Source organism: Eublepharis macularius, chromosome 4 (assembly GCF_028583425.1).
Source record: "Eublepharis macularius isolate TG4126 chromosome 4, MPM_Emac_v1.0, whole genome shotgun sequence".
In the NCBI taxonomy this organism is placed as follows: Eukaryota; Metazoa; Chordata; class Lepidosauria; order Squamata; family Eublepharidae; genus Eublepharis; species Eublepharis macularius.
Window position 1 is genome coordinate 182,634,817 of NC_072793.1, and position 26,050 is coordinate 182,660,866.

The window sequence follows — 26,050 nt, forward strand, 5'->3', positions numbered from 1 at the left end:
CCAGATTACGAGAGCATCCTGTCCTTCCTATTTGCCATTCAAGAGATCAATCAGAATCCCAGGATCTTGCCCAACGTCACTCTGGGCTACGACATCTACGACAATATTTTGATGCAAGGGTGACAAACGATGGCTTGTTAGACTTGCTCTCCCCGGGGCAAGAGAACATTCCAAACTACCGCTGCAGAGAAAAGAAGAATCTCTTGGCTGTTCTCAAAGGGACTAATTCTGAAATGTATTGTCGAAGGCTTTCACAGCCAGAGAACGATGGTTGTTGTGGGTTTTCCGGGCTGTATTGCCGTGGTCTTGGCATTGTAGTTCCTGACGTTTCGCCAGCAGCTGTGGCTGGCATCTTCAGAGGTGTAGCACCAAAAGACAGAGATCTCTCAGTGTCACACTACTGTGACACTGTGACACACTACTCAGTGTCACTCGCTACAGTGACACTGAGAGATCTCTGTCTTTTGGTGCTACACCTCTGAAGATGCCAGCCACAGCTGCTGGCGAAACGTCAGGAACTACAATGCCAAGACCATGGCAATACAGCCCGGAAAACCCACAACAACCATAATTCTGAAATCTCCGTCCAGATTTCAAATATGATGGGCATCTACAAAATCCCACAGGTTAGAAGAACATTAACTCTAATTTGATTTAACTTTACTGAGTAAGTCAAGAAGTGATTACCTATTTTCGATATTCCAGCAGTAGGAAGTAGGAACTTAGGGAAGTATGTTGGACTGGTTTATATTGTTCCTCCTGGGCAGGATTCAAAGGGTTGCCATTAGAGTTGTTATCGGTGTAGAAGCTTCCTTGCAGTGTTCCACAATGCCATGCTATTCAATCTCTGCGCCAAAAGCTTAGGGGAAATAGTTTCTGGTTTGGGAGCAAGCTGTCACCAATATGATCACAACACCTCCGCTGACTCTTTTAAGAGCCTTGGGGTTATTCTAGATCCAGGGTTATTGCTGAAGGAGCAAGTTAATGCTGCTTCCAGCCTCATTTAGGCCAGAAGATGGTTTCCTACCATGACTCCTGTGAATCTGCCACGTGGATCCAGGCCACGGTAAGTTGAAGGCTAGACTATTGTAATGCACTCTACATGGGCCTGCCCTTGTCATCTCACTCTGTTGTGGCAGCTTCCCTCATGTGAGCAAACCCTTCTGAGGTTCCAGCCTGCAGATGGGTGAGATCGGTGACTGCCCAAACTAGACCATTCTCTGTTGCGGCTCCTGACTTTGTGGAATGGCCGGTCTGAGGAGGTTGAGAAGGCTGAAACGCTGATATAATTCTGCAGAATGGACAACCCACAAGCATTCAGGAACAAATCATAAAGGGATTAGAATTGCAATATAATGAACAGTCCAGGAAGATCAAGATGGGTAGCCATGTTAGTCTGTCTGTAGCAGCAGAAAAGAGCAAGAATCTGGTAGCACCTTAAAGACTCAACATTTTGTGGTAGGGTATGAGCTTCCGTGAGTCACAGTTCACTTCTTCAGATACATTCTAGCGGTATCTGAAGAAATGAGCTGTGACTCATGAAAGCTCATAGCCTATCAATAAATGTTGTTAGTCCATGAGGATGTTTTTATAAGGGGCAAGGATACGGGTTTGTTGTGGTGTTTAATATATGTATTATCTTTGTAATGCAGCTTCTGCATTGGTTATGGTATGCCATGCCTTAGACAGGTTTCTGTTTGCTGATTTCTGTAACTCTAATCTGGTAGGTAGCTGTGTTGATCAGAACATGATACAGGCCGAACTGCCAAACCCAAGGCCAGACCTTCCCTCCATGTCTCAGTGCAGAAGATTAAGCCCAAGGTGAGACCTTTTTCATGCGTTGGGCCCATCACAAGATGAGAGAGCCCCATAGCAGCCAAAGAAGCTGGGACAGCCCTGGCAGGGAAGACTCGGCATGAATGCCGAAGTGCCCCAGAAAAATCAGTCTAAGTGCCTCCAGCTCCCTGCCCAAAAGCACCTGTCCTCCACCAACTCAGACAGGCTGTCCACTGGGGAACTAGGGGGCTGGTAAACAAGCAGAATGCCTAATCTAGACCCCCCCCCCAGTGGGAGGACCCTCCTGTGCAGGGCCCCCACGAACATCAGTTAAGCTCTCTGAGAGCTACTTGGTTGCCAGTTGTTCACTGCAGAGGCAGAGACCAAAAGTAGGGGGTGCCTCCTCAGAGATGCCAAGGAAGAAGCAGGTGCCCAATGCTATGCCTAGCTTTGCTCATGTTGCACTCGGGAACAGAGAAATGACTAGTGCCAATTACTTGATACTTGGGGATGACTTTCTCTCCCTGCAGCTGTGGACAAGTTTACATCGGGACCCCAAAGCGTAGCATCTGGACAAGAATATGAGAACATAAAAGACACTGCAGACTTGGCCATCCGGAAAAATCAGCAGTGGCTGAACATAGCCTAACTCAAACAGGGCACAGTATCCTATTCCAGGACACTAAAATACTTGACAACACTTCCAACTACTTTGTCAGACTGCACAGGGAAGCCATTGAAATTCGTAAGCATGAGCACAATTTCAACAGGAAAGAAAAGACTTTAAGAATGAATAGAGCATGGTTTCCAGTTCTGAAAAACACCAGGCTAACAAAACACTCTATACCCGACAATAGCCCTGTAGAGAAGATTAGCACATCAAGCACCAATCCATATGCAAAAGAACCTCCTCAGGATACAGTGAAGCCTCCCTCTGTTAGCATTCCATACCCTGGGAAACTCTTACAGGATGACTCAGCTCAACCCCACCCCTCCTGAGTAGATACAAATGACCTACATCTTTTCCACACTGTGACACTGAGAGATCTCTGTCTTTTGGTGCTACACCTCTGAAGATGCCAGCCACAGCTGCTGGCAAAATGTCAGGAACTACAATGCCATGGCTATACAGCCTAGAAAATCCACAACAACCATCGTTCTCCAGCCATGAAAGCCTTCGACAATATACTGTTTCCCAAAATTCAAGTACAGTCACGTCTTAAAGACCCCCAGAGTATCAGCTTTTGTGAGTCAAAGCTCACTTCATCAGATACCAATTATTTGTATCTCATTTGTATCTCATGACGTGAGCTTTGGCTCACAAGGGCTTATGCCCTGGGAAATTTTGTTGGACTTGAATTTTGTTCTGCTGCTTCGCATGGCTACTCACAGGAACCAGTTTCATAAAAACACAAGAAAGGGTATATCTAGTCCAGTATTCTGTCTCACACAGTGGCCAACCAGTTACCCTGAGACCAAGGCTTTCCCTCTTATGTTGCCTCCCTGCACTGGGATTCAGAGGTTTGCTTCCTCTCTATTTCTACTGGAATATGCTAGTGGATGGGTATGAGTTGTTCAAGAAAAAACAGAAGTGTAGAAGAGGAGGTGGAGTGGCGTTGTATGTGAGGAGAGGGCTTGATCGTCAAGAAGTTATGGAGAATGGGGCGGACAGCCCGGTGGAAAGTATATGGGTAGAAATAAGGGGAGGAAGGACAAAGGGTATTATTGTTGGAGTCTGCTACAGACCACCTGACCAGCGAGAAGAAATGGATGCTGCCCTCTTTGAACAGATTGGCAGAGTATCCAGACATCAGAACCTTTTAATTATGGGAAACTTCAACTTCCCCGATGTGTGCCGGGAGACAGGCTCAGCAAAGCGTCATGAATCACGCAGTTTCCTGACCTGCCTGGCCGATAACTTCCTTTTTCAAAAGGTGGAGGAAGCTACAAGGGGTTCGGCCATACTAGACTTGATATTAACCAACAGGGAAGAATTGGTAGATGAGATGAAGGTGGTGGGGACCTTAGGGGGAAGTGACCATGTCCTCCTTGAATTCCAGTTGCTGTGGGGGGCCAAGGAAGTTCGTAGCCAGACTCGTAGGTTAGATTTTCGTAGGGCCAACTTCGATGAACTCAGAGGCTTGATGAGAGCAATTCCATGGGGGAGTGTGCTGGAAGGAAAAGGAGAGAGTGAAGGGTGGGCCATTCTCAAACACGAGCTTTGCAAGCTCAAGCCTTCACTATCCCAGCAAGACGGAAACATGGTAAGGGCTCCAAGAAACCAATGTGGATGCACAGAGAGCTCCAGAATAATCTAAGGGAGAAAAAGGAAATGTTCAGGAAATGGAGAGAAGGACACACCTCTAAAGAGGAGTATATGAGGGTTACTAGGTACTGCAGATCAGCCATCAGAGAGGCCAACGCTCAGTACGAGCTGGGTCTGGCCAGGAGGGCTCGCTACAACAAGAAAAACTTCTACAGATACGTGAGAAGCAAACACAAGGTAAAAGAGGCAATTGGACCGCTGTTGGGAGTAGATGGAGAAACTCTGATGCAGGACAGAGAAAAAGCAGACAGGCTTAATGACTTTTTTGCCTCTCTTTTCTCCCTGAAGAACTGAGGCACATCTAGAGATAGTAGAAAATGTGGCAGGACACCTGAGTGGCTAATTGACATTGACAGAGAGGTAGTGGAGAGGCATCCCCTGGGCCGGATGGGGTGCACCCAAGAGTGCTGAAAGAACTTTCCAGAGAACTTGCAGAACCCCTGTCCATCATCTTCAAGGCCTTCTGGAGGACTGGGGATGTGCCACAAGATTGGAGAAGAGTGAATGTTATCCCAATCTTTAAGAAAGGGAGGAAGGATGACCCGGGAAACTACGGGCCGGTCAGTCTGACTTCTGTTGCTGGGAAGATATTAGAGCAGATTTTAAATGGATCAATCTGTAAGTATCTGAAGGACCACTCAGTGATCCGGGGAAGTCAGCATGGTTTTGTTCCTAACAGATCTTGCCAGACCAACCTGGTTTCCTTCTTTGATCGAGTGACCAGCTTACTGGATCGGGGGAACTCTGTTGACGTGATTTATCTGGATTTCAGTAAAGCTTTTGATAAGGTCCCCCATGACATTCTGATGGGCAAACTGGAAGACTGTGGAGTAGACTATGGGACAGTTCGGTGGATAGGGAACTGGTTGGAGGACCGCACTCAAAGAGTGGTGGTCAACGGCGTTTCATCAGATTGGAGGGAGGTGTCAAGTGGGGTGCCGCAGGGCTTGGTTTTGGGCCCGGTACTTTTCAATATTTTTATCAATGATCTGGATGAAGGAGTGGAAGGGCTGCTCATTAAATTTGCTGATGATACCAAATTGGGAGCAGTAGCAAACACCCAAGAAGATAGAATTAAAATTCAACAAGACCTGAATACTCTGGAGAAGTGGGCAGCTGTGAATAGGATGCAATTCGATAAAGACAAGTGCACAGTATTACATCTGGGCCACAAAAATGGGAAGCACAAATACTGGATGGGGGATACACTTCTGGGCAGTAGTATATGTGAAAGGGATCTTGGGGTAAGAGTGGACTGTAAACTAAATATGAGCAGTCAGTGTGATGCGGTGGCAAAAAAGGCTAATTCAGTCTTGGGTTGTATCAAAGGGGCCATAGTGTTGAAATCGCAGGAGGTCATAGCCCCTCTCTATACTGCCTTGGTCAGGCCACACCTGGAGTATTGTGTGCAGTTCTGGAGGCCTCACTACAAAAAGGATGTGGACAAAATCGAGAGGGTGCAGAGGAGAGCAACAAGAATGATCAGGGGTCTGGAGACTGAGCCCTACAAGGAAAGGCTGAGGGCCTTGGGAATGTTTAGTTTGGAGAAGAGGAGGTTGAGGGGGGACATGATTGCTCTCTTTAAATATTTGAAAGGCTGTCATTTGGAGGAGGGCAGGGAGCTGTTCCAGTTGGCAGCAGAGGGTAGGATGCGAAGCAACGGGCTTAAACTACATGCACAAAGGTACCAACTGGATATTAGGAAAAACTTTTTCACAGTCAGAGTAGTTCAAAAGTGGAATCAGCTGCCTAGGGAGGTGGTGAGCTCCCCCTCACTGGCAGTTTTCAAGAAGAGGCTGGATGAATACTTGTCAGAGATGCTCTAGGCTGATCCTGCACTGGGCAGGGGGTTTCAATATTTTTATTGAAAATATGAAAGACATGGAAGGAAGGGAGGGAGGGAGGGAGGGAGGGAAAGACATGGAAAGAAAGAAGGAAAGGGAGAGAAATAAACTAAACTAAAATAAAATGTATGGCCACAGCGATACTCAGAGACCTCCGGGAGCCACACAATATGTCCAGAAGAGCCATATGTGGCTCCCAAACCGCGGTTTGGCCACCCCTGATCTCCAGGAGTTTCCCAACTTGGCGCTGGCAAACCCTATCTCCTGCACACCAACAGGGCTTTCAAGCTAAACTCTCCTCCCAAAGGCTGGGGGGAAGGGGAGTGCCCCCGCCGCCTCCCGGGAAAGCCTCTTCCAAGTTCCTTGCAAGTCTTGCCTGGTCGCCTGTCATTCTGTCTCTTGCGCACTGGATGAGACTCCAACTAAGGGGTTAAAGGGAGCGAGTCCGGTTTCCTAGCCATGCAGCGAGGCAGGAGGCCCGGTGAGGTCACTTCCATCCTTCCCCCGCGGGAAAGCGCCCTTTGTCTCGCCCACGCCTCCCTCGCCGGCGGCCCAGGTGAGTTGGATGCCCGGGGCGCAGGGGGGACCCGGGGCGCCCGCAGCGGAGGGCAGTGCCCAGGCAGGGAAGGGCCTCTGCCGATCCCGAAATGCAGGCGAGACCCTCCCTCCCTCCGCCTCGGCAGCGGCTCCATCCCAGACCCGTTCCGTCTGCAAAGCAAGGGGGTTGTCGCGTCGCAAATGTGTTTGCGCGTTGAAGAAAGGCGGGAGGGTCTGCGCAGCTCGGGGGGACAGAGTCACTGGGGCGGGGAGGGAGGGTTTTTTAGGGACGGGCGAATGGCGGGCCTTCTAGTGGGCAGAGCAAGAAGCAGAGGGTGGAAACAAGGCACGTTTCCCCCCATAGAGGGAGAGCTGACTTTGGACCAGTGCTGTTGAATTTGATCGAGGCTGGCCTTGCCGGTCTTTTGGAATTATAACTGGAGATCAGAGAATAATGGCTGCTGGGGGGGGGGGCGGCTATGGCATTATACCCTGCTGAGATCTTTCCGGCCCTCAAGCCCTGCCCTCCCCCAGGCTCCATCACCAAATCTCCAGGATTTTCCTAGCCTGGAGCTATGGTCCAGTTTGCAGAGGACTCCAAATTATCCAGCATGTGGAGAAGACCAGAGCAGATTGCAAAGGTTGACGCAAGCATAAAGTGATGCACTGTGGGGGTCAAAACTTCCAATGCCATCTTTCATTTCTTTTGAAATATTTTATGTCCCTGCTCTGAATCGGTCGCTCCAGAGACAGTTTACAAATGTCCCATAACAGAACTATAGAAAAGAGTCCCGTAGCACCTTTAAGACTAACCAACTTTACTGTTGCATAAGCTATTTTACTGCTACAGACTAACACGGCTAACTCCTCTGGATAATAGAACTACAATTCCTGTAAAAAACAAAACCATAAAAGATTCAGCACAAGGGGAATAGAGGGTGTGTGTGTGTGTGTTTTTCTAGGGCAGAGAACACCCTGCTTCTTTCTTAACGATGCCAAACTCACAGAGGGCTTCTGAGGGCAGGCTTAGCAGACAGGCAGGTCCTATAAGGCATGTCAGTCCCAGACCATAAAGGGCCCTCGCAGTTATCAGTAGCATTTTGAATTGGGCCTAGAAGCAGATTAGCGTCTGATGTCGTTTAGAAGCTTCTGAATTGCCTTCAAAGGCAGCTCCATGCATAGAGCATTGCAGTTATCTAGCCAGGTCTCTGATATAAAGGGATGAGGTTTGAATTGGATATGATTGACCAAGAAAGGAGTCTTGAAGTCTGGTGGATACAACTTTTTTCTTAAACTTGGTGTAAAGCTGCACTGAATTAACTCGTTCCAAACGGGAAAGGACTACAAGATTTGAGGAAAAGGACTGAAAATCAAACTGCTGGTACTATGATATAGCTTTGTATAAATTCATGACACAGCCAGATTTAGAAAATGGTGTATATTTCTGATTGCTGTGCCCTCTCCGAGGTCCCATAGAGCCGAGGAAAGCCACAAAAAGAGCAATCAAAATTATCAAGGGGTTGGCGCATCTTTCCTGTATGAAAAGGGTGAAAATTTTGGAAGTTTTTAGTTTGGAAAACAAGATGACTGAAGAAGAGACCAGCGTAGAGGATTATAAAATCATGTTTGGAGAAAGGGAGAGAAAGACAACTTTTTCTCTCTCTCCTGTAATTGTAGAACCATAATCCAGTGAAATTAAGATTAAAGTCTGATCAACATGTGTCTAATTGATTGGATTTATTCATGGAGAAGCCCTGAAGGTGAAACGGAGTCCCACGGTCTTCTCCGGTCTTCTTTGAGATCAGCAACATTCAAGTGCAGTGGCACCTTGAAGACCAAGATTTTCAGGGTATAAAATTTCAAGAGTCAAGCTCCCTTCGTCAGATATATGTAGGAATGGAGATGCCTGAACCTTTAAATCCCAGCCAGAAGGTGCAAAGGGTGTTGCAAAGAAGGGAGTCAGAAGACAAAAGTACAATTCAGCTTGATTAGAATAGGGAAGAAATGCTTAGGGGTAGGAAATGCAGAAAATTAGCATCTGTAGTGAGATTTTAGGTGGGATTGCAGGATTTGAGTCCAGTGGCACCTTAGAGACCCATAAGGTTTTCAGAGTGTAAACTTTCAAGAACCAGAGCTCCGTTCTTCAGACTCAAATCCTACTGTAATGAGGTAAGAACCCTGTGGCTCTATTCAGCCCCGTGGGAATCCATTGTTCTGAATTTGCAAATGAACTCAAGTTCAGCAATCTCTCCTTGAAGCTTCTCTGTTTGAGGACTGACACCTTTAGGTCAGCAAAAGAATGTCATGGAAGAGTGAAAGGTTCTTCCACCAGTTTTTGAGAGTTATGATAATGTCAGATTTATGTCTGCTTATGCTTTGTGTAGCGACTGATCTACATGTCTGATGTAGAGAGCAGAAAGACAGTGTTGGCGCTTGATGGCATTTATAACATTGGAAGATGAACAAGTGAATGAACCTGAGATGGTATAACTGGTGTTATTGGAGTAAATATGGAGACAGAGTTTGCATCTTGGTTTATTAAAGTCCAGAGTTCATGTCTTATGTTTGGGAGTGCATTACTGTGAGTGAGAAGTTGTTTAAGGTTAGGGGTCTGATGCCCCAGTTTGATCACAAAATACTTTACTGACTTATCAGAATTTAGTAGCCCCTTCACCCATTTTGCCAGTCCTTGCCTTTAAAAAAAATCCCATAAGAAAGGAATGTGCAGCCAAGCGAGGAGATCCTTCCAAAGGGTTAGAAACTGATGTAGGGTTCCGGGGCCAAGATGGAAAAGCAAGACTCAGTGGGGGCAGAAAGAGACCCAGATCCTATCCTGGCCGGGAGCAGAGGGGAATTCTGGGAAAGAATGGCACAGAAGATCTTGGGTGAGGAAACAACCAGCTCAGTTGCCCAGCGCCAGTGCTTCAGGTGGTTCCACTACCAGGAGATAGAAGGCCCCCAAGAAGTTCGCAGGAAGCTCCACCATCTTTGCCACCAGTGGCTGAAGCCAGAAAGGTGCACCAAGAAGGAGATCCTGGACCTGGTGGTCCTGGAGCAACTCCTGGCTGTCCTGCCCCTGGAGATAGAGATCTGGGTCAGAAATTGCAGACCAGAGACCAGTTCGCAGGTGGTGGCCCTGGCAGAAGGGTTCCTCCTGAGTCAGTCAGAGACTAAAATTCAGGAAGAGCAGGTGAGATGGATTCATCCTGAGACATCCAAACAGCAGAATATGGAAAAATCCCTCTCCTCAAATGCCCAACTTTTCCAGAAAACCATTCAAAAATTATATTCTCTTTTGCCATCCGGCTTGCGACATTCATTTTCCAATCCCTCTTCCCACTCTTCGTCTGCTCTTCCAGGAACCATCCAGAGGGGCTGATGATGTTTCCACCGAGGCACAAGAAGCTTCATTAGATCCCAGGCAGAAGTCACTGTTTTGGGGGGGCTTGCGCAACAGGCTGAAGGAGGCGCCACTTTGGTCGGTAAGATTTGTAATGGGGCAGGTTTCCGTTTGGTCTGCCTGAAATCTGTAGGCGGCTTTTAAAGTTCTCCGTCTGGGTAGAAAAGGTATTGGTGTTCAGTTTCAGAATTTTCAGGACTTCCTAATTCCATGGAATGTCTTTGACTTGTAGCCCAGAAGCAGCGGGGAGAGGCTGTGCATTAGAAGAAAGAGCCGCAATGTAAAGCGTGCGTGAAGAATAATTTATTCTTTGTTTAAAACCTTCACATTGTGTAAAGATCCGCATGTGCAAATAGGGGGTTGCCCCTGCAGGTAGCTCCTGGGGCTCTACCACCCCACGAGATGGATTTCAGGGGGTATTTTGGGTCTGCTTGCAGAGGCAGAGAAGTTGTGCTTCTCTCCATGGAACTGAGATGGGATCCAACCCGTTACCTCATGGGGCATTTTCTCTCCCACCAGCCCTCTATGACCCCTTCTCCAGCACTCCAGTCCACCAGTGAAGCTCTGCTCTGAATAGAGATGGGTGTTAGCTATGGCCCCCTTCAACAAGGAGCAGAGCTTTGAAGGTGGTGGCTCCAGAAGGATAGAATTCTCTTTGGGTAATGTTCTTCCTTACAACTGTGTGTGTGTGTGTGAGACTGAAGCTGCTTCTATGTTGTATTACAAACGAGGGCCTACTCTTTTAATAAAGGTTGTGGCTGATCTGGATTTCTTGCCAGATGTTTGCAGTGCTGGTTATTAGTGTTGCGTAAATGACTAGGGATTTACTGCCGCTGTTTTGGTGTTTTTTACCTGTTGGCTTCTCTGTGAACTGTCTTGGGAATGGTTAATGCAAAGGCAGTTTGGAAATATTTTAAATAAACGAAGTGCACAGATGTGCAAACGAGAAATCTGGACTAATAAGAGTATCAGAAGAGTTCTACTGGATCCAACCAGTATAGAGCTTCACACAATGGCCAACCAGTTACTCTGGAGGGCTAATGACAGGGCATAAAGGCTGAGGCTTTCCCCTGAAGTTGCTTCCTGCCTCTGGTATTCGGACTTTGACTGCCTCTGAATGTGGAGTTTCCCTTTAGTTGCCATGGCTAATAGCCGTTGATGGATCGCTATCCGTTCTTGTGGCAGTGAGTTCCACAATTTACAGTGCAATCCTAAGAAGACTTATTTTATTATTTATTTATTATTATTTATTTATTTTTATTTACAAGACTCAAAGGTGGATTACACAGTATGGGATTAGTACAATCAGTATCAAGTACATTTCAATACAGTGTCAAGGACATTTCCATAAACAATACCATAGGGTAAATAGATACAAGTTTAAAAGACATAGTATTAGCAAGAATCTAATACAGAGTAGAAAAAATACTGAAACAGAACATAATCAGTTCTAGAATTAGCATTAGACAACACGGAGCACTGGTGGTACATAGCAGTACATATTTAAAGCAGCAGATATGTAAGGCAATATAGTGATGAAGTCTATGGTCCCTAACTCATTAGCAAAGCATCTTCCCTACAATACAGGAGCATTTGAGTAAAGCCTTTTTGAATAGTTTGGTTTTGCATCGTTTATGAAAAGCCAGGAGAGTGGGGGCTCTTCTGACTTCCTCAGGCAGGTCATTCCACAGGATAGGGGCCACCACAGAGAAAGCCCATGTATGGGCTGCTGCTGTCTTCACCTGTATGCAGCCTGGCCCCTGCAGGAGACCCTGTTCAGATGAGTGAAGCTGCCATGGAGGGACATAGGGAGGGAGGCAGTCCCATAGGTATGCCAGACCAAAACCATGAAGAGCTTTGTATGTAATAACGAATATCTTGAACTGAACACGGTAACTGACGGGTAGCCAATGGAGTGACTGTAGGATGGGAGTGATGCTCATCCTCCTCCTCGCTCCTGGTAACAGTCGAGCTGCAGCATTTTGCACCAATTGGAGTCTCCTAGTTAACTTAGATGGGAGACCAACATATAGAGCATTACTGTAGCCAAGCCTCGATGCTACCATAGCATGGATCCAAGTGGCCAGGTCAGCCGTGTCGAGACAAGAAGCCATCTTCCAGGCTAGAGTGGGGTTGGAGTAAGGCTTATTCCTGTCTATTGGTTTCAGTGGGTTTTTAGACTGGAGTACCTCTCCTTAGGATTGCCCTGTTTATTGCTCTGTCCTGAACCAATTTCCCAACAATTTCAATGGGTGCCCCTGAGCTTTAGTATTATGGGAGAGGAAGAAAAAGTTCTCTCTATCCACTTTCACCATGCCCTGCATAATTTTAGTAACCTCTGTCATGTCTCCCTTTAGCCATATTTTTTTCTAATCTGAAAATCCCAGATTCTTCAGCCTTTCTTCATAGGAAAAGCTCCAACCATCTTATCATCTCAGTTGCCCTCTTTTCCCAGCTCTGTAATGTCCTTCTTGAGACACGGTGACCAGAACTTCACACAGTATTCTGAAAGAGTTTGCACCACAGCTTTATATAAAAGCATGACTCTGAGTGATTCCGCATACATTGGATAATGCACTTCCAATCCTCTTTATAGATCATTTGGAATGAATTTTTTTTGTGCGCGGAACAAAAAATCCACCTCAAACGACTGATAATGTGCATTGAAAGTGCATTATCCAACTTGTGCGGAATCAGCCAATATTGACCGTTTTATTTCCAGTCCCCTATAAAACTAGTAATATCAGAATAATTCATGCTCTGCTGGAGACTTCAATGGAGTGACAGACTTGGAACTGGATAAAAAGACTACAATGGCACAAAAGAAAAGAGGACTATTACCAAAGCTCTTTTTTGAGCTGATTCAACAAGAGACTCTTGAAGATGTATGGAGGAGAGAATATCCTAAAAGCAGACAGTTTACTTTTTATTCTGCAAGGCACTCCACATTATCAAGAATTGACATGATCTGGGCCTCAAAAGATTTGGCGTTATGGACTAAAGATGTAGAAATAATGCCGATGGTAGGCTCAGATCATAACCCAATTATGTGGAAATTAGGGAAAAGAAGAAAAAGGAAAGCATGGAGAATAAATGAGGACTTGCTACAGGAAAAAGAGAATATGGAAATATTGAGAAGAGAGACAAAGTTTTTCATACAATACAATGTGAAAAAAGAAGTACCAACTGATAAAGTTTGGGATGCTTACAAGGCGGTTATAAGGGGCATACTAATGGACTTAAATGGTAGAGCAAGAAAGAAGAAAGAGGAGAAGAGACAAGAGACTGAGGAGAAAATAAAAGCTAAGGAAACACAGTTAAAAAAGAGACCAGGGAAAAAGAAATTATACCAGGAAATTAAAATATTGCAAGAACAGCTAACAGCAATGAGTAATAAAGAATTGGAGTGGAATCTCAAAAGGCTGAATCAGAAAGTGTTTGAGGGTGCAAATAAACCTGGGAAGTACCTGGCATGGCAACTGAAGAAGAGAAGGGAAAAGAAAACAATAAACAAAATTTGTGAAGATGACAAAACGTATTTGGAACAGACTACCATTAGTAGAGCCTTTTATAAATTCTACGCTAAACTGTACAACAAGAAAGAAGTAAATAAAGACTCAATAGCGTCATATCTGGAGAAAATGACGCTACCAGAAATCTCGGACGCTTGGAGAAGTAAACTGAATAGTGAAGTAACGGATGAGGAAATAAGTAAGGCAATACAATCTGCAAATCTAGGAAAGGCGCCAGGGCCAGATGGACTTACAGCTAAATTTTATAAGACTATGGCCAATGAGCTGGCACCATTCCTAAAGGAGGTGATCAATGGAGTTCTAAGGGATCAAAGGATTCCAGACACTTGGTCTGAAGCGAACATATCATTGATCCCAAAAGAGGGCCAAGATTTGACTAATGTGAAAAATTACAGACCTATATCGTTACTCAACAATGACTATAAAATTTTTGCGAAGATACTGGCGGAGAGACTGAAGGGGTGGCTTTCGGAAGTTATAGAGGAGGAGCAAGCAGGCTTTTTGCCAGACAGACAAATAAGAGACAATTTAAGGACAGTGATTGATGCTATTGAATATTATGATAAGCGTTGTGATAAAGAGGTTGGTTTCTTCTTTGTTGACGCTGAAAAGGCATTTGACAATTTAAACTGGGACTTTATGTTTGCCACTATGGAAAAGCTACAATTAGGAGAAAGATTCATCAGAGCAATTAAGGAAATCTACAGAGACCAGACTGCAGCAATTGTGGTGAACAATGAATTGACTAAGAAACTGATTATAAGTAAAGGAAAAAGACAAGGTTGCCCATTGTCTCCACTGTTGTTCATTTTAGTATTGGAGATCCTGATGATACAAATACGACAAGATGAGGAAATTCGAGGAATAAAAATAAAGGACTATTCATACAAGGTCAGAGCATTCGCTGATGATATAATGTTAATCGTAGAGGACCCATTGGAGAACATGCCAAAAGTAATAGATAAGATCAAGGAGTTTGGAGACTTGGCAGGTTTCTATATCAACAAAAAGAAGTCAAAGATACTATGCAAAAATATGACTAAGCAGAAACAACAACTGTTAATGGAAACAACGGACTGTGAAGTAACAAGTAAGGTGAAATATTTGGGAATTGAACTGACTGCAAAGAATATAGATTTATTCAAGAATAATTATGAAAAACTATGGACTCAGATTGAGAGAGACTTGATTAAATGGAATAGGCTTAATCTGTCATGGTTGGGTAGGATTGCAGCAGTTAAAATGAATGTGTTACCAAGAGTGATGTTTTTGCTACAGACAATACCAATCATCAGAGACTCTAAACAATTTGAAAAATGGCAGAGGAAAATATCAGACTTTGTATGGGCAGGCAAGAAGCCTCGAGTGAAAACGAAAGTTTTACAAGATGCAAAGGAAAGAGGCGGAATGCAACTGCCCAACCTGAGACTTTACCATGATGCAATCTGCCTAGTTTGGCTGAAAGAGTGGATGACATTAAAGAACAAGAAACTATTAGCCCTAGAGGGATACAAAAAAATATTTGGATGGCACGCATACCTATGGCATGACAAAGTAAAGGTCAACTCGATGTTCCTGCACCATTTTGTACGGAGAAGTCTATATACAATCTGGAAGAAGTACAGAATTTATCTACAAGAAGGAACTCCTTGGTGGGTGGTTCCATATGAGGTGATAGACCCGAGAGCTGTTGATAATGAACGACAATGTTTAACATATAAAGAAATAACTAAAGTAGAAGCATCTAAACTTAGAATAAAGACGCAAGAGGAACTATCACCCAATTACGATTGGTTCCAGTATAGACAGATCAGAGATTTGTATAACTCGGACTCTGTAAAAGGAGGTATACGAATAGAGAATTCGGAACTAGAGCAGACCCTTCTTAAAGAGGATAAGAAAAGAATATCCAAGGTATACCAAGTACTGTTGAAATGGTATACTGAGGATGAGACAGTTAAAACACAAATGGTGAAATGGGCTATAAATTTTAACAAAGAAATAACAATGGAGGCATGGGAATACTTGTGGAAGACTACAATGAAGACAACGACATGTATAAATATCAAAGAGAACATCTACAAAATGATTTATCGTTGGTACATGACACCAAAGAAGATTGCGCTAGGGAATTTGAACACTTCTAATAAATGCTGGAAATGTAGGAAGCATGAGGGCTCCCTCTATCATATGTGGTGGTCGTGTGAGGTAGCCAGGCAGTACTGGGGGGTAATAATAAGAGAAATGAGTGAAATTTTACAATTTCAAATTAATAAGAACCCAGAACTCCTGCTACTGAACTTAGGAATGGAGGGAATTCCAGCCCATCACAGGACGCTGATATTTTACATGACGGCAGCAGCTAGACTTTTGTATGCGCAAAAATGGAAAGTACAAGAAGTGCCAACTATCGAAGATTGGATCTACAAATTGCTGTATATGGCTGAAATGGACAAGATGACAAGAAAACTGAGAGATCTGGACTCAGGGCAGTTTAACACAGATTGGGAGAAGCTGAAACAATATCTGGAGAAGAAATGGGAGGTGGGAGGAAAACTGTGGCAGTTTGAGAACTACTGAAGTATAATAAAATGTAGAGGGGGGTGTGACTTTACCGGGGGGAGAAGAGATAAATGTGAATTTATAAGCAGTTAGATTAACAGATTGACATATATATAGATATATATAGGTTAACAAATAGAATATTGATAGAAAATAATTAACTATAAGGATTAAATATAAGGATTGAGTAACTAACAATATTTTCTTTCTTTGATAAGATTTGTATAATGCACCAAACTGAATGTCTGAAGGTATAGACGAGTCAAATTGATTGACTATGTGATGAGAGTTATATAGAATTACTATAAAAAGACAGAATGAGTAATATATAGAGAATAAGTCAAATTGTTTGATTTAAATGTGTAAGGTTTTTATGGTTTATGATATATAGAAATATTTAAAATTGGAAAATGGGATAAATTGTTTATCTAAGATGGAACAAGACTTACAGTTTGGGTATATAATAAGAAAAATAGTTAAGGATGTACTGCTTAGTATAATGGAGAATATATATTTGTTTTAGATAGAGGAATTTAATAGAAGTAAGGGAAAAGGGACAAAGGGTTGGAAAACTGTTGGAAGTCAACAAAAGGGGGGGAAAGGGAGGGGGTTAGAAATGAAAAATTTGGGGAAAATTGAATGTAAATGAAAAAATAACGGATTCTAACCCAATAAAAAAATTTTTCAAAAAAAAAAAGAATAATTCATGCTCTGTAATATAAAGAGAAACCAGTGAAGGGAGTGGTTGCTCAGATCTTTCCCATTTTCCTCTCCCCCTAAGCTCCCCTTTATGACCCTTGAGAAGTATGTGCAAGATAGGAACTGTGGACTGTACTACTGAGTACAGCAAGTACTGCCAGTTGCTGTAAGTATGATCCTACAATGCAGGGCTTTTTTCTGGGAAAAGAGGTGGGGGAACTCAGTGGTGGAACTCAGGAATGCACAATGACATTACTTTGGGACAGCTGGAACATGCGGGGAGTTTTTAAAAGTTTAAATCACCCTAGGCGAAAATGGTCACATGGCCAGTGGCCCCACCCCCTGATCTCCAGACAGAGAAGAGTTTAGATTGCCCTCTGTCTGGAGATCAGGGGGTGGGGCCACCGGCCTTGTGACCATTTTCAAGAGGTGCCAGAACTCCGTTCCACCGTGTTCCGGCTGAAAAAAAGCCCTGCTACTATGTAATTCCGGCATTGTTTAATATGTCAAGTTAATGCTTACGCTTCTTCAGTTTTCTGCAATCTGTTTTCAGATTTCTGCAATCCAAACTTTATTACTTTGTTTATTGGATGCCCCATCCTGTTGGTTGTTTTGGACTTACACTGCCTAATCTACCTTGAGGAGAAGTGGACAATAAATAACACAAATAAATAATACATAAATATGGACAAATAGCCATGGGGGGGTCAGAAGGCAGTAGTGGGAAGGAGATAAACCCACCCTTTCTGCCATTTCCTCCATGAAGCCTCCCTAAATGAACAAAGAGGTACACATGGAAGAAAGTGGTCTCCAAGGAGTGCTTTCAAGATAAGACTCAAAACCAGGCAGTCAACAGGATAAATATCATTCTGTCTCCTTTGCCTCCCTGGCAGGTCATGGAGGGAAACTCACAGGATAGCCTGGATTTTTTGCTCTTTGTGGTGGAGTGAAAACGTCTTCTCTGCAACCAGATCAGGTAGGGAAGGAATTGTTGGGGAGAAAGGGCCGGGGGTACTGCAATTCTTTGTGTTCCTTCCCTATCGCCCAAGCCAGGAAGGTCCATTCTTTTTCTCTTTCTGTCAAGAACTGCAAATGCCATGTGTGAAGCTGTATATCCTGCCAAAGAGCTCCTAACCACATTGTCCTTTCGATTGTTACCGTATTTGTGAGCAGACGATGTTTCTTGTGCTCTCAGGACTTGGTGACCTGCAAGGAGGCGGCTGTGTATTTCTCAGAGGAAGAGTGCGCTCTGCTGGATCCGGGCCAAAGAGCTTTGCATACAGAAGTCATGATGGAGAATTGCAGGAATCTGGACTCTCTTGGTAGGGCTCCCTTTTTTGTGTTTGGCGCACAGGTAGTGCTGCTATTGTTGATAATTAGGGTAAAAGGTAAAGGTAGTCCCCTGTGCAAGCACTGAGTCATTACTGATCCACGGGGGGGACGTTGCATGACGACGTTTTCTTGGCAGACTTTTTACGGGTTAAATACAGGTATAAGATACATCAATCAGTCAAGTAAGCAGTTTTGATTTCCTTTGACTTTCAGTATTTAGTTGTCATATTTATTTGTTGGTTTTCCAACTGGAAATCGCAAGGCAACATGTCTAACACGCAGTTGCTATCAATAAAACGTCCATATGTTGGAACTATGGAATAATGACTTCTGCACTTATTCTGCTTTTGCTTTTTATCCCTTTCCATCCTCCTCTGGCCGAACTCTTCATAGAGACACAGTAGCTTTATCTGGAATCTTTGGTTTGACTTGGCATTGAGCGCCAGTGTGGTACAGGGGTTAGGGAGTCGGATCTGGGAAACCCAGGTTTGAATCCCCACCGTGCCGCGGAAGCTCCCCAGGTGACCTCGGGCCAGTCACACCCTGTCAGCCTAACCTACCTTATGGGGTTGATGTGAGGACAAGATTTAGGAGAGGAGAATCATGTAAGCTGCTTCAGGTCCCTGTTGGGGAGGAAAGCAGGGTAAAAAAAATGAATGAAACAAAGGGATGGCTGTTGTGGGTTTTCCGGGCTGTATTGCCGTGGTCTTGGCATTGTAGTTCCTGACGTTCCATGTAGAAGTTTGCTATAACTGGGCTGAGTGGGCTCCCCATGGCCACCCCATCCATCTGTTCATAGAATTCGTTGTCCCATTGGAAGTAACTGGTTGTCAGACAATGATGGAAGCTTATGGAAAAGCATAACCTTCAAGCAGTATTCAGACCCACCCGAAAAATACAACAGATGCTACGATCAGCAAAAGACAGCAGAGACCCCCTCACCTCTGCAGGAGTATACCGTATACCCTGCAGCTGTGGACAAGTTTACATCGGGACCACAAAGCGTAGCATCCAGACAAGAATAAAAGACCATGAAAGACACTGCAGACTTGGACAGCCTGAAAAATCAGCAGTGGCTGAACATAGCCTAACTCAAACAGGGCACAGTATCTTATTCCAGGACACTAAAATACTTGACAACACTTCCAACTACTTTGTCAGACTGCACAGGGAAGCCATTGAAATTCACAAGCATAAGCAAAACTTCAACAGGAAAGAAGAAACCTTAAGAATGAACCGAGCATGGTTGCCAGTTCTGAAAAACACCAGGCTAACAAAACATTCTATCCCTGACAATAGCCCTGCAGAGAAAATTAGCACATCAAGTACCAATCCATATGCAAAAGAACCTCCTCAGGATACAGTGAAGCCTCCCTCCATTAGCATTCCACACCCTGGGAAACTCTGACAGGATGACTCAGCTCAGTCCCACCCCTCCTGAGTAGATACAAATGACCTACATCTTTTCCACACTGTGACACTGAGAGATCTCTGTCTTTTGGTGCTACACCTCTGAAGATGCCAGCCACAGCTGCTGGCGAAACGTCAGGAACTACAATGCCAAGACCACGGCAATACAGCCCAGAAAACCCACAACAGCCATCGTTCTCCGGCCGTGAAAGCCTTCGACAATACATCGAAACAAAGGGATTTAGGGTTCATTATTAGAGGCTGTCCCCTGGCTTGCCTTTGGAGGAAAACCTAGTGGTCGAAGCGATCAGCTCTCTAGGTTGGATTTTCCTTTCTCTGTGCTGCAGGAGTGAACTACACATACGGCTTCTGTACCATAACCACCTTCCCAAGGTGATTTCAAAACATGCTGAGCAAGCCGAGGCCTCTTTCTCACATTAGGCTGAGACTTTCCATTTTCGGCCATCACCCATGCTGCATTTTTGTTGTCCAGGAATTAAAATATCTCACCATGAATATATTTTTCTTTAGAGGATCGTCTCAAGACTATGCAGACTGGCAACGGTGGAAATTTGTGGTAGGGGGGAGTTCCAAAAATAATCGGCATTGTGTTTTGTTTTTGTTTCCCTTTCTAAAGCAGAATTCCAGGTTCCCAAAACTGAGCCCTCCTCCTGGCTGGAAGAAGGGAAAGACGCATTTGGGCAGGACTCTGAGGAAGAGGAGAAACCAGCAGGTAGCTGCCAAGTTGCATGGCAGGAAACTTTTCTGTAGAAAGCAGAGTAGAGAGCCAGCATCCCTGACCAACTTTTTCTCCGCTGTCCCACATCTCAGAGGACAGGAAAGACAAGGTCTTACTGGGAAGTAGGCACACACCTCTTTATTGCAGGGACCTGCCAAACCAAACTAGACTCCCATGTAGCAGGGGTCTGCAACCATGACGGTAATGTCAAACCCTTCCCTAGGAATGGGGAAAAGGCAAACTGTCCCCAGCACCAGGACATGGAGGTCAGTGATAGAGCTGCAAGCCCCAGTGGGGGCAGGCATCTTCAGCCCCCAGGTCTCATTGCCTGCCACTGTTAGAAATAGCAGCTGGAGAAAAAGTAAAAAGAAAAATAAGGCCTCATCGACTTACAACCAGTTCTTATCATAGAGTTCTAGCAATTCTTGCCACTGTAGTACACACTCTGATAACATCTAGGTTAGACTACTGCAATGTTCTGCACCGGGGGCTGCCCTTGAAGACCGTTCAGAAGCTTCAGTTGGTACAGAATGCTGTGGCCAGAATGCTGACTGAAGTGGGTCATAGGGACCGTATCACTCCAGTCTTGTTTCATCTGCACTGGATTCCAATTTGCTTTTGGCAAAATTCTTGGTGCTGGCATCGACCTTTAAAGCCATGGGGCCAGTATATTTTAAGGACTGCCTTCTCCCATGTTAACCTATCTGTTCACTCCAGTCATCTTTAGAAGACCTGCTTTGGGTACCCCCACCAACTCAGGCTAGATGGGTGGCAACCCAAGAAAGGACTTTCTGAGTTGTGGCCCCAAAACTTTGGAACTCCCTCCCAAGGGAGATTTGTCTGTGCCCTTCTATTGCTGGCTTCCTCCACTAAATGAAGACTTTTGGTTTTGTTTGGCTTATTCCCAATAACTGTTGTTGGTCCTCTCTCTTTTCTTCATGATGTGTGTTTGTGTGTATATTTATTGCATTGTTTTAATTCTACTTTAAATGTTTTCCATTTAAAGTGTTTTAAAATGTTGCTTCACATTGTTAGTGTTTTAACATATGCTGCCTTGAGGATCCCATTTTGGGTAGAAAGGCAGCATACAATTTTTTAAAATAAATAAATAAATAAAGTCCCAGAGCTACCCAGAAGTTAACAAAGGGTAGCTCTATGAAATGCTCTATGGTAAAGCCTGAAGTTCTTACCATAGTTTCCAGGTAGTTCTGTTTGAGATATTCAGTCTGTTAGTCCCAGTAGAAGTTAACTTCATTTCTTCTAGAATGTGGAGCATCCATTTCCCCTTCATTTTGGTTTCTTTATCATTTGGGTCTCTATCTTTATTTCTACAGTGAGGGAGAGCAAGAGAGAAGAAGAGGACGAGCAGATAAGCGAACATGAAGAAGAGCAGAAATGGAGAAAGGAAACGGTTGCTTCGGAAGGTGCCAAATTCCATGAAGTTCGAGTCAAAGAAGAAAGTGACAGAGGGAACTTTGCTCCATGTGAAAAATCCTTATCCAGTAGATCAAGCTTGAAGGCACGTCAAACAATGCCAAATCGGGAGAAAATATTTCAATGGTCAGAGGGTAGGAAAAGCTTCGGTCGCACCTCAGGCCTTGCTTTCCATAAACGAAGCCACTCCGGAGCAAAACCTTTTAAGTGTTCTGAGTGTGGAAAGAGTTTCAGTCACAACTCAACCCTCGCTTCCCATCAGAGAATCCACACTGGCGAGAAACCATATAAATGCACAGAATGTGGGAAAAGTTTCAGTCACAGTTCAAGCTTTAATTCCCATCAAAGAATCCACACTGGGGAGAAACCATACACTTGTTCTGAGTGTGGGATAAGCTTCAGTCATAGCTCAAGCCTTACAACTCATGAAAGACTCCACACAGCTGAGAAACCATATGCATGCTCTCAATGTGGAAAGAGCTTCATTCACAGTTCGGGTCTTGCATACCATCAAAGAACCCACACGGGTGAGAAACCGTATAAATGCTCTGACTGTGGAAAGAGCTTCAGTCGCAGCACAAATCTTACTTCCCATCAAAGAATCCATACAGGGGAGAAACCATACAAATGTTTAGAGTGTGGAAAGAGCTTCAAAGTGAGCTCACACCTTACTTCCCATCAAAGAATTCACACAGGTGAAAAGCCTTATACCTGTGCTGATTGTGGAAAGAGCTTCAGACACAGCTCAAACTTTGCTTCCCATCAAAAAATCCACACAGGAGACAAACCTTATAAATGTTCAGAGTGTGGAATGAGCTTCAATCAGAGTGCGAGCCTTACATCCCATGTCAGAACTCACACTGGGGAGAAACCATATAAATGCTTGGAGTGTGGGAAGAGCTTCAGTCACAGCACAAATCTTACTTCCCATCAAAGAATCCACACAGGAGAAAAACCATATAAATGTCCAGTGTGTGGAATGAGCTTCTGTCAGAGTGCACGCCTTACTTCCCATCAAAGAATCCACACAGGAGAAAAACCATATAAATGCTCAGTGTGTGGAAGGAGCTTTCGTCAGAGTTCAAGTCTTACATCCCATCAAGGAATCCACACAGGGGAGAAGCCATATAAATGTTCAGTATGTGGAAAGAGCTTTAGTCAGAGCTCAAGCCTTGCATCCCATCAAGGAATCCACACAGGAGAAAAACCATATAAATGTTCAGAGTGCGGAATGGGTTTCCGTCAAAGTGCACGCCTTACTTTGCATCAGAGAATCCACACAGGGGAAAAACCATATACCTGCTCAGAATGTGGGAAGAGCTTCAGCCAGAGTGCAAGCCTAATATCCCATCAAGGTATCCACACGGGGGAGAAACCATATAAATGCTCAGAATGTGGAAAGAGTTTTATTCGAAAGGAGTACCTTTCTTCCCATCAAAGGATACATACTGGAGAGAAACCATACTCATGCCCAGAGTGTGGGAAGTCCTTCCGCCAGAACTCAAGCCTTACTTCCCATCAAAGAATCCACACAGGGGAGAAACCATATAACTGCTCTGAATGTGGAAAGAACTTCAGTAAGAGGTCAAGCCTTACCTGCCATCAGAAAATCCACACAGGGTACAAACCATATAAATGTCAAGAGTGTGGAAAGAGCTTCCTTTGGGAATCAAAACTTAAGAGACATCAAAGCAGTCACACAGGGGAGAAACCACATAAATCCTCAGAGCGTGGGAAGAGCTTCATTCCAGACACTCACCTTAGTTCACATCAGACAGTCCATGCAGAAATTAAGCCGAATACCTGCACAAATGGTGAGAATGTGGGAAAAGCTTCAAACGTAGAACCATTAGAACCATTGGAAAAATCCACCTAAAGGAGAATGGGTTTAGTATAAAAAGAATTTAAAGAATTTAAAACTGTGATGGTGACAAAAGACTTCTGCCCTGCCATTGGAAATGTGGAGTGGGGGGTTCTTTGTGATCCTTCTGCTATATATCTCCTCACATGTGTTCCAACCTGGGTGTTGTACTGTTTACCTATAAGTAGCATAACACACACACACACCTTTCCCAGCTGTTCTGTCTGAATGTGATACTTTTCAGCTTGCGGAGTTTGAGAATGTAACCAGGATTCTTAGAGGTGAAACCACTTGACTCTTTCCCTTCCTGCATGTTTAAAGTGGCCTGATGGGGACCAGCCATATAGACATCTAGCTTGCCAATGCGTTCTTGAGGAAGGTATTGGTCACTGCAACACTTGAGGAAGCCATTGCGTCCCTATTCTGAAAGAAACCTTCCCTTGATTCTTCTAGGCCAGGGGTGGCCAAACTGTGGCTTGGGAGCCACATGTGGCTCTTCTGGATATATTCTGTGGCTCCCGGAGGTTTCTGAGTATTGCCATGGCCATACATTTTAGTTTAGTTTAGTTTAGTTTATTTCCCTCTCTCCTTTCCCTCCCTTTTCTCCTTTCTTTCCATCTCTTTTTCTCCCTCCCTTTCTCCCTCCCTCCCTCCCTCCCTTTCTTTCTTTCTTTCTTTCTTTCTTTCTTTTTTTCTTTCTTTCTTTCCATGTCTTTCCCTCTCATTTCCTTTTTTCCTTCCTTCTTTCTTTCCATGTCTTTCATATTTTCAATGAAAATATTGATGTCATTTCCAAGTCAAAGGTCAGGTGATGGCTTTTCCCAAGCTCCACCACTTCCAATGATGTCACTTCCAGCATACTGCAAAAATCCACCCCTTCCTGTGATGTGACTTTCAGGACACTCCCCCAAACGCTCCTCTTCCTCTGAAGTCACTTCAATGCATCATGTCTTGTGGCTCTCAAATATCTGACGTTTATTCTATGCGGCTCTTACATTAAGCAAGTTTGGCTACCCCTGTTCTAGGGTCTCTGCCACAAGATTTCAGATTCGCAGAGTTGGAAGGGGCCATACAGACCTTCTAGTCCAACCCCCTGCCCAGTGCAGGATCAGCCTAAAGCATCCCTGACAAATATTCATCCAGCCTCTTCTTGAAAACTGCCAGTGAGGGGGAGCTCACCACCTCCCTAGGAAGCTGATTCCACCTTTGAACTACTCTAACCATGAAAAAGTTTTTCCTAATATCCAGCTGGTACCTTTCTGCATATAATTTAAGCCTGTTGCTTCGAGTGCTATCCTCTGCTGCCAACTGGAACAGCTCCTTGCCCTCCTCCAAATGACAGCTTTTCAAATATGTCCCCCCTCAATCTCCTCTTCTCCAAACTAAACATTCCCAAGGCCCTCAGCCTTTCCTTGTAGGGCTCAGTCTCCAAACCCCTGATCATTCTCATCACTCTCTTCTGCATTCTCTCGATTTTGTCCACATCTTTTTTGTATTGAGGCCTCCAAAACTGCACATAGCCTTTTTTGCCACCGCATCACACTGACTCCTCATATTTAGTTTTCAGTCCCAAGATCTCTTTCACACACACTACTACCCAGAAGTGTATCCCCCATCCTGTATTTGTGCTTCCCATTTTTGTGGCCCAGATGTAATACTGTGCACTTATCTATGTTGAATTGCATCCTGTTCACAGCTGCCCACTTCTCCAGAGTATTCAGGTCTTGTTGAATTTTAACTCTGTCTTCTTGGGTGTTTGCCACTCCTCCCAATTTGGTATCATCAGCACATTTAATGAGTAGCCCATTTACCCCTTCATCCAGATCATTGATAAAAATACTGAAAAGTACTGGGCCCAAAATCGAGCCCTGCGGCACCCCACTGGACACCTCCCTCCAATCATTTCACATATTTCTGATATCACGTTGAGTTTCTAGGAAGCAAGACACAGCACTGTCTGGGAATTAGCACAAGGTCGTAAACACTGGAAGCTGTTACAGTCCAACAGATAAACACCTGTGAAAGCCTGAGAAAAGAATAGTTATGACACTAGCAAAGTGACATTGAGCTATAGCCAGATACACTGTGTTCAGCAGAACAGAATCAAAATTGGCAGGGATGGTGCTTAGACACGACATGTAGTGAGCCCCCCTGGCCAGACCCAGCTCATACTGAGCTTTGGCTTCTCTGATGGCTGATCTGCAGTACCTAGTAACCCTCATATCCTTCTCTCCATTTCCTTTTTCTCCCTTAGCTTATTCTGGAGCTCTCTGTGCATCCACATCGGTTTCTTGGAGCCCTTACCATGTTTCCGCCTTGCTGGGATAGTGAGGGCTTGAACTTGCAAAAGCTCGTGTTTGAGAAGGGCCCACCCCTCACTTGCTCCTTTCCCTTCCAGCACACTCCCCCGCAGAATGACTCTCATCAAGCCTCTGAGTTCATCGACGTTGGCCCTACGAAAATCTAACCTACAAGTCTGGCTGCAAATTTTCTTAGCCCCCCACAGCAACTGGAATTCAGGGAGGACATGGTCACTTCCCCCTAAGGTCCCCACCACCTTCACCCCATCTCCCAATTCTTCCCTGTTGGTTAATATT

General features: G+C 44.5%; 1 protein-coding gene across 1 annotated transcript in view; it reads left to right on the forward strand.

Moving 5' to 3' along the window:
• LOC129329109 (zinc finger protein 43-like) overlaps positions 1–26,050 on the forward strand; it is a 58,979-nt gene that overhangs the window by 15,583 nt on the left and 17,346 nt on the right. Inside the window, exon 5 of the mRNA XM_054978538.1 lies at positions 21,827–23,406. Within this exon, the coding sequence (XP_054834513.1) occupies positions 21,827–23,406 (1,580 nt within the window). The remainder of the gene's footprint in view (positions 1–21,826; positions 23,407–26,050) is intronic.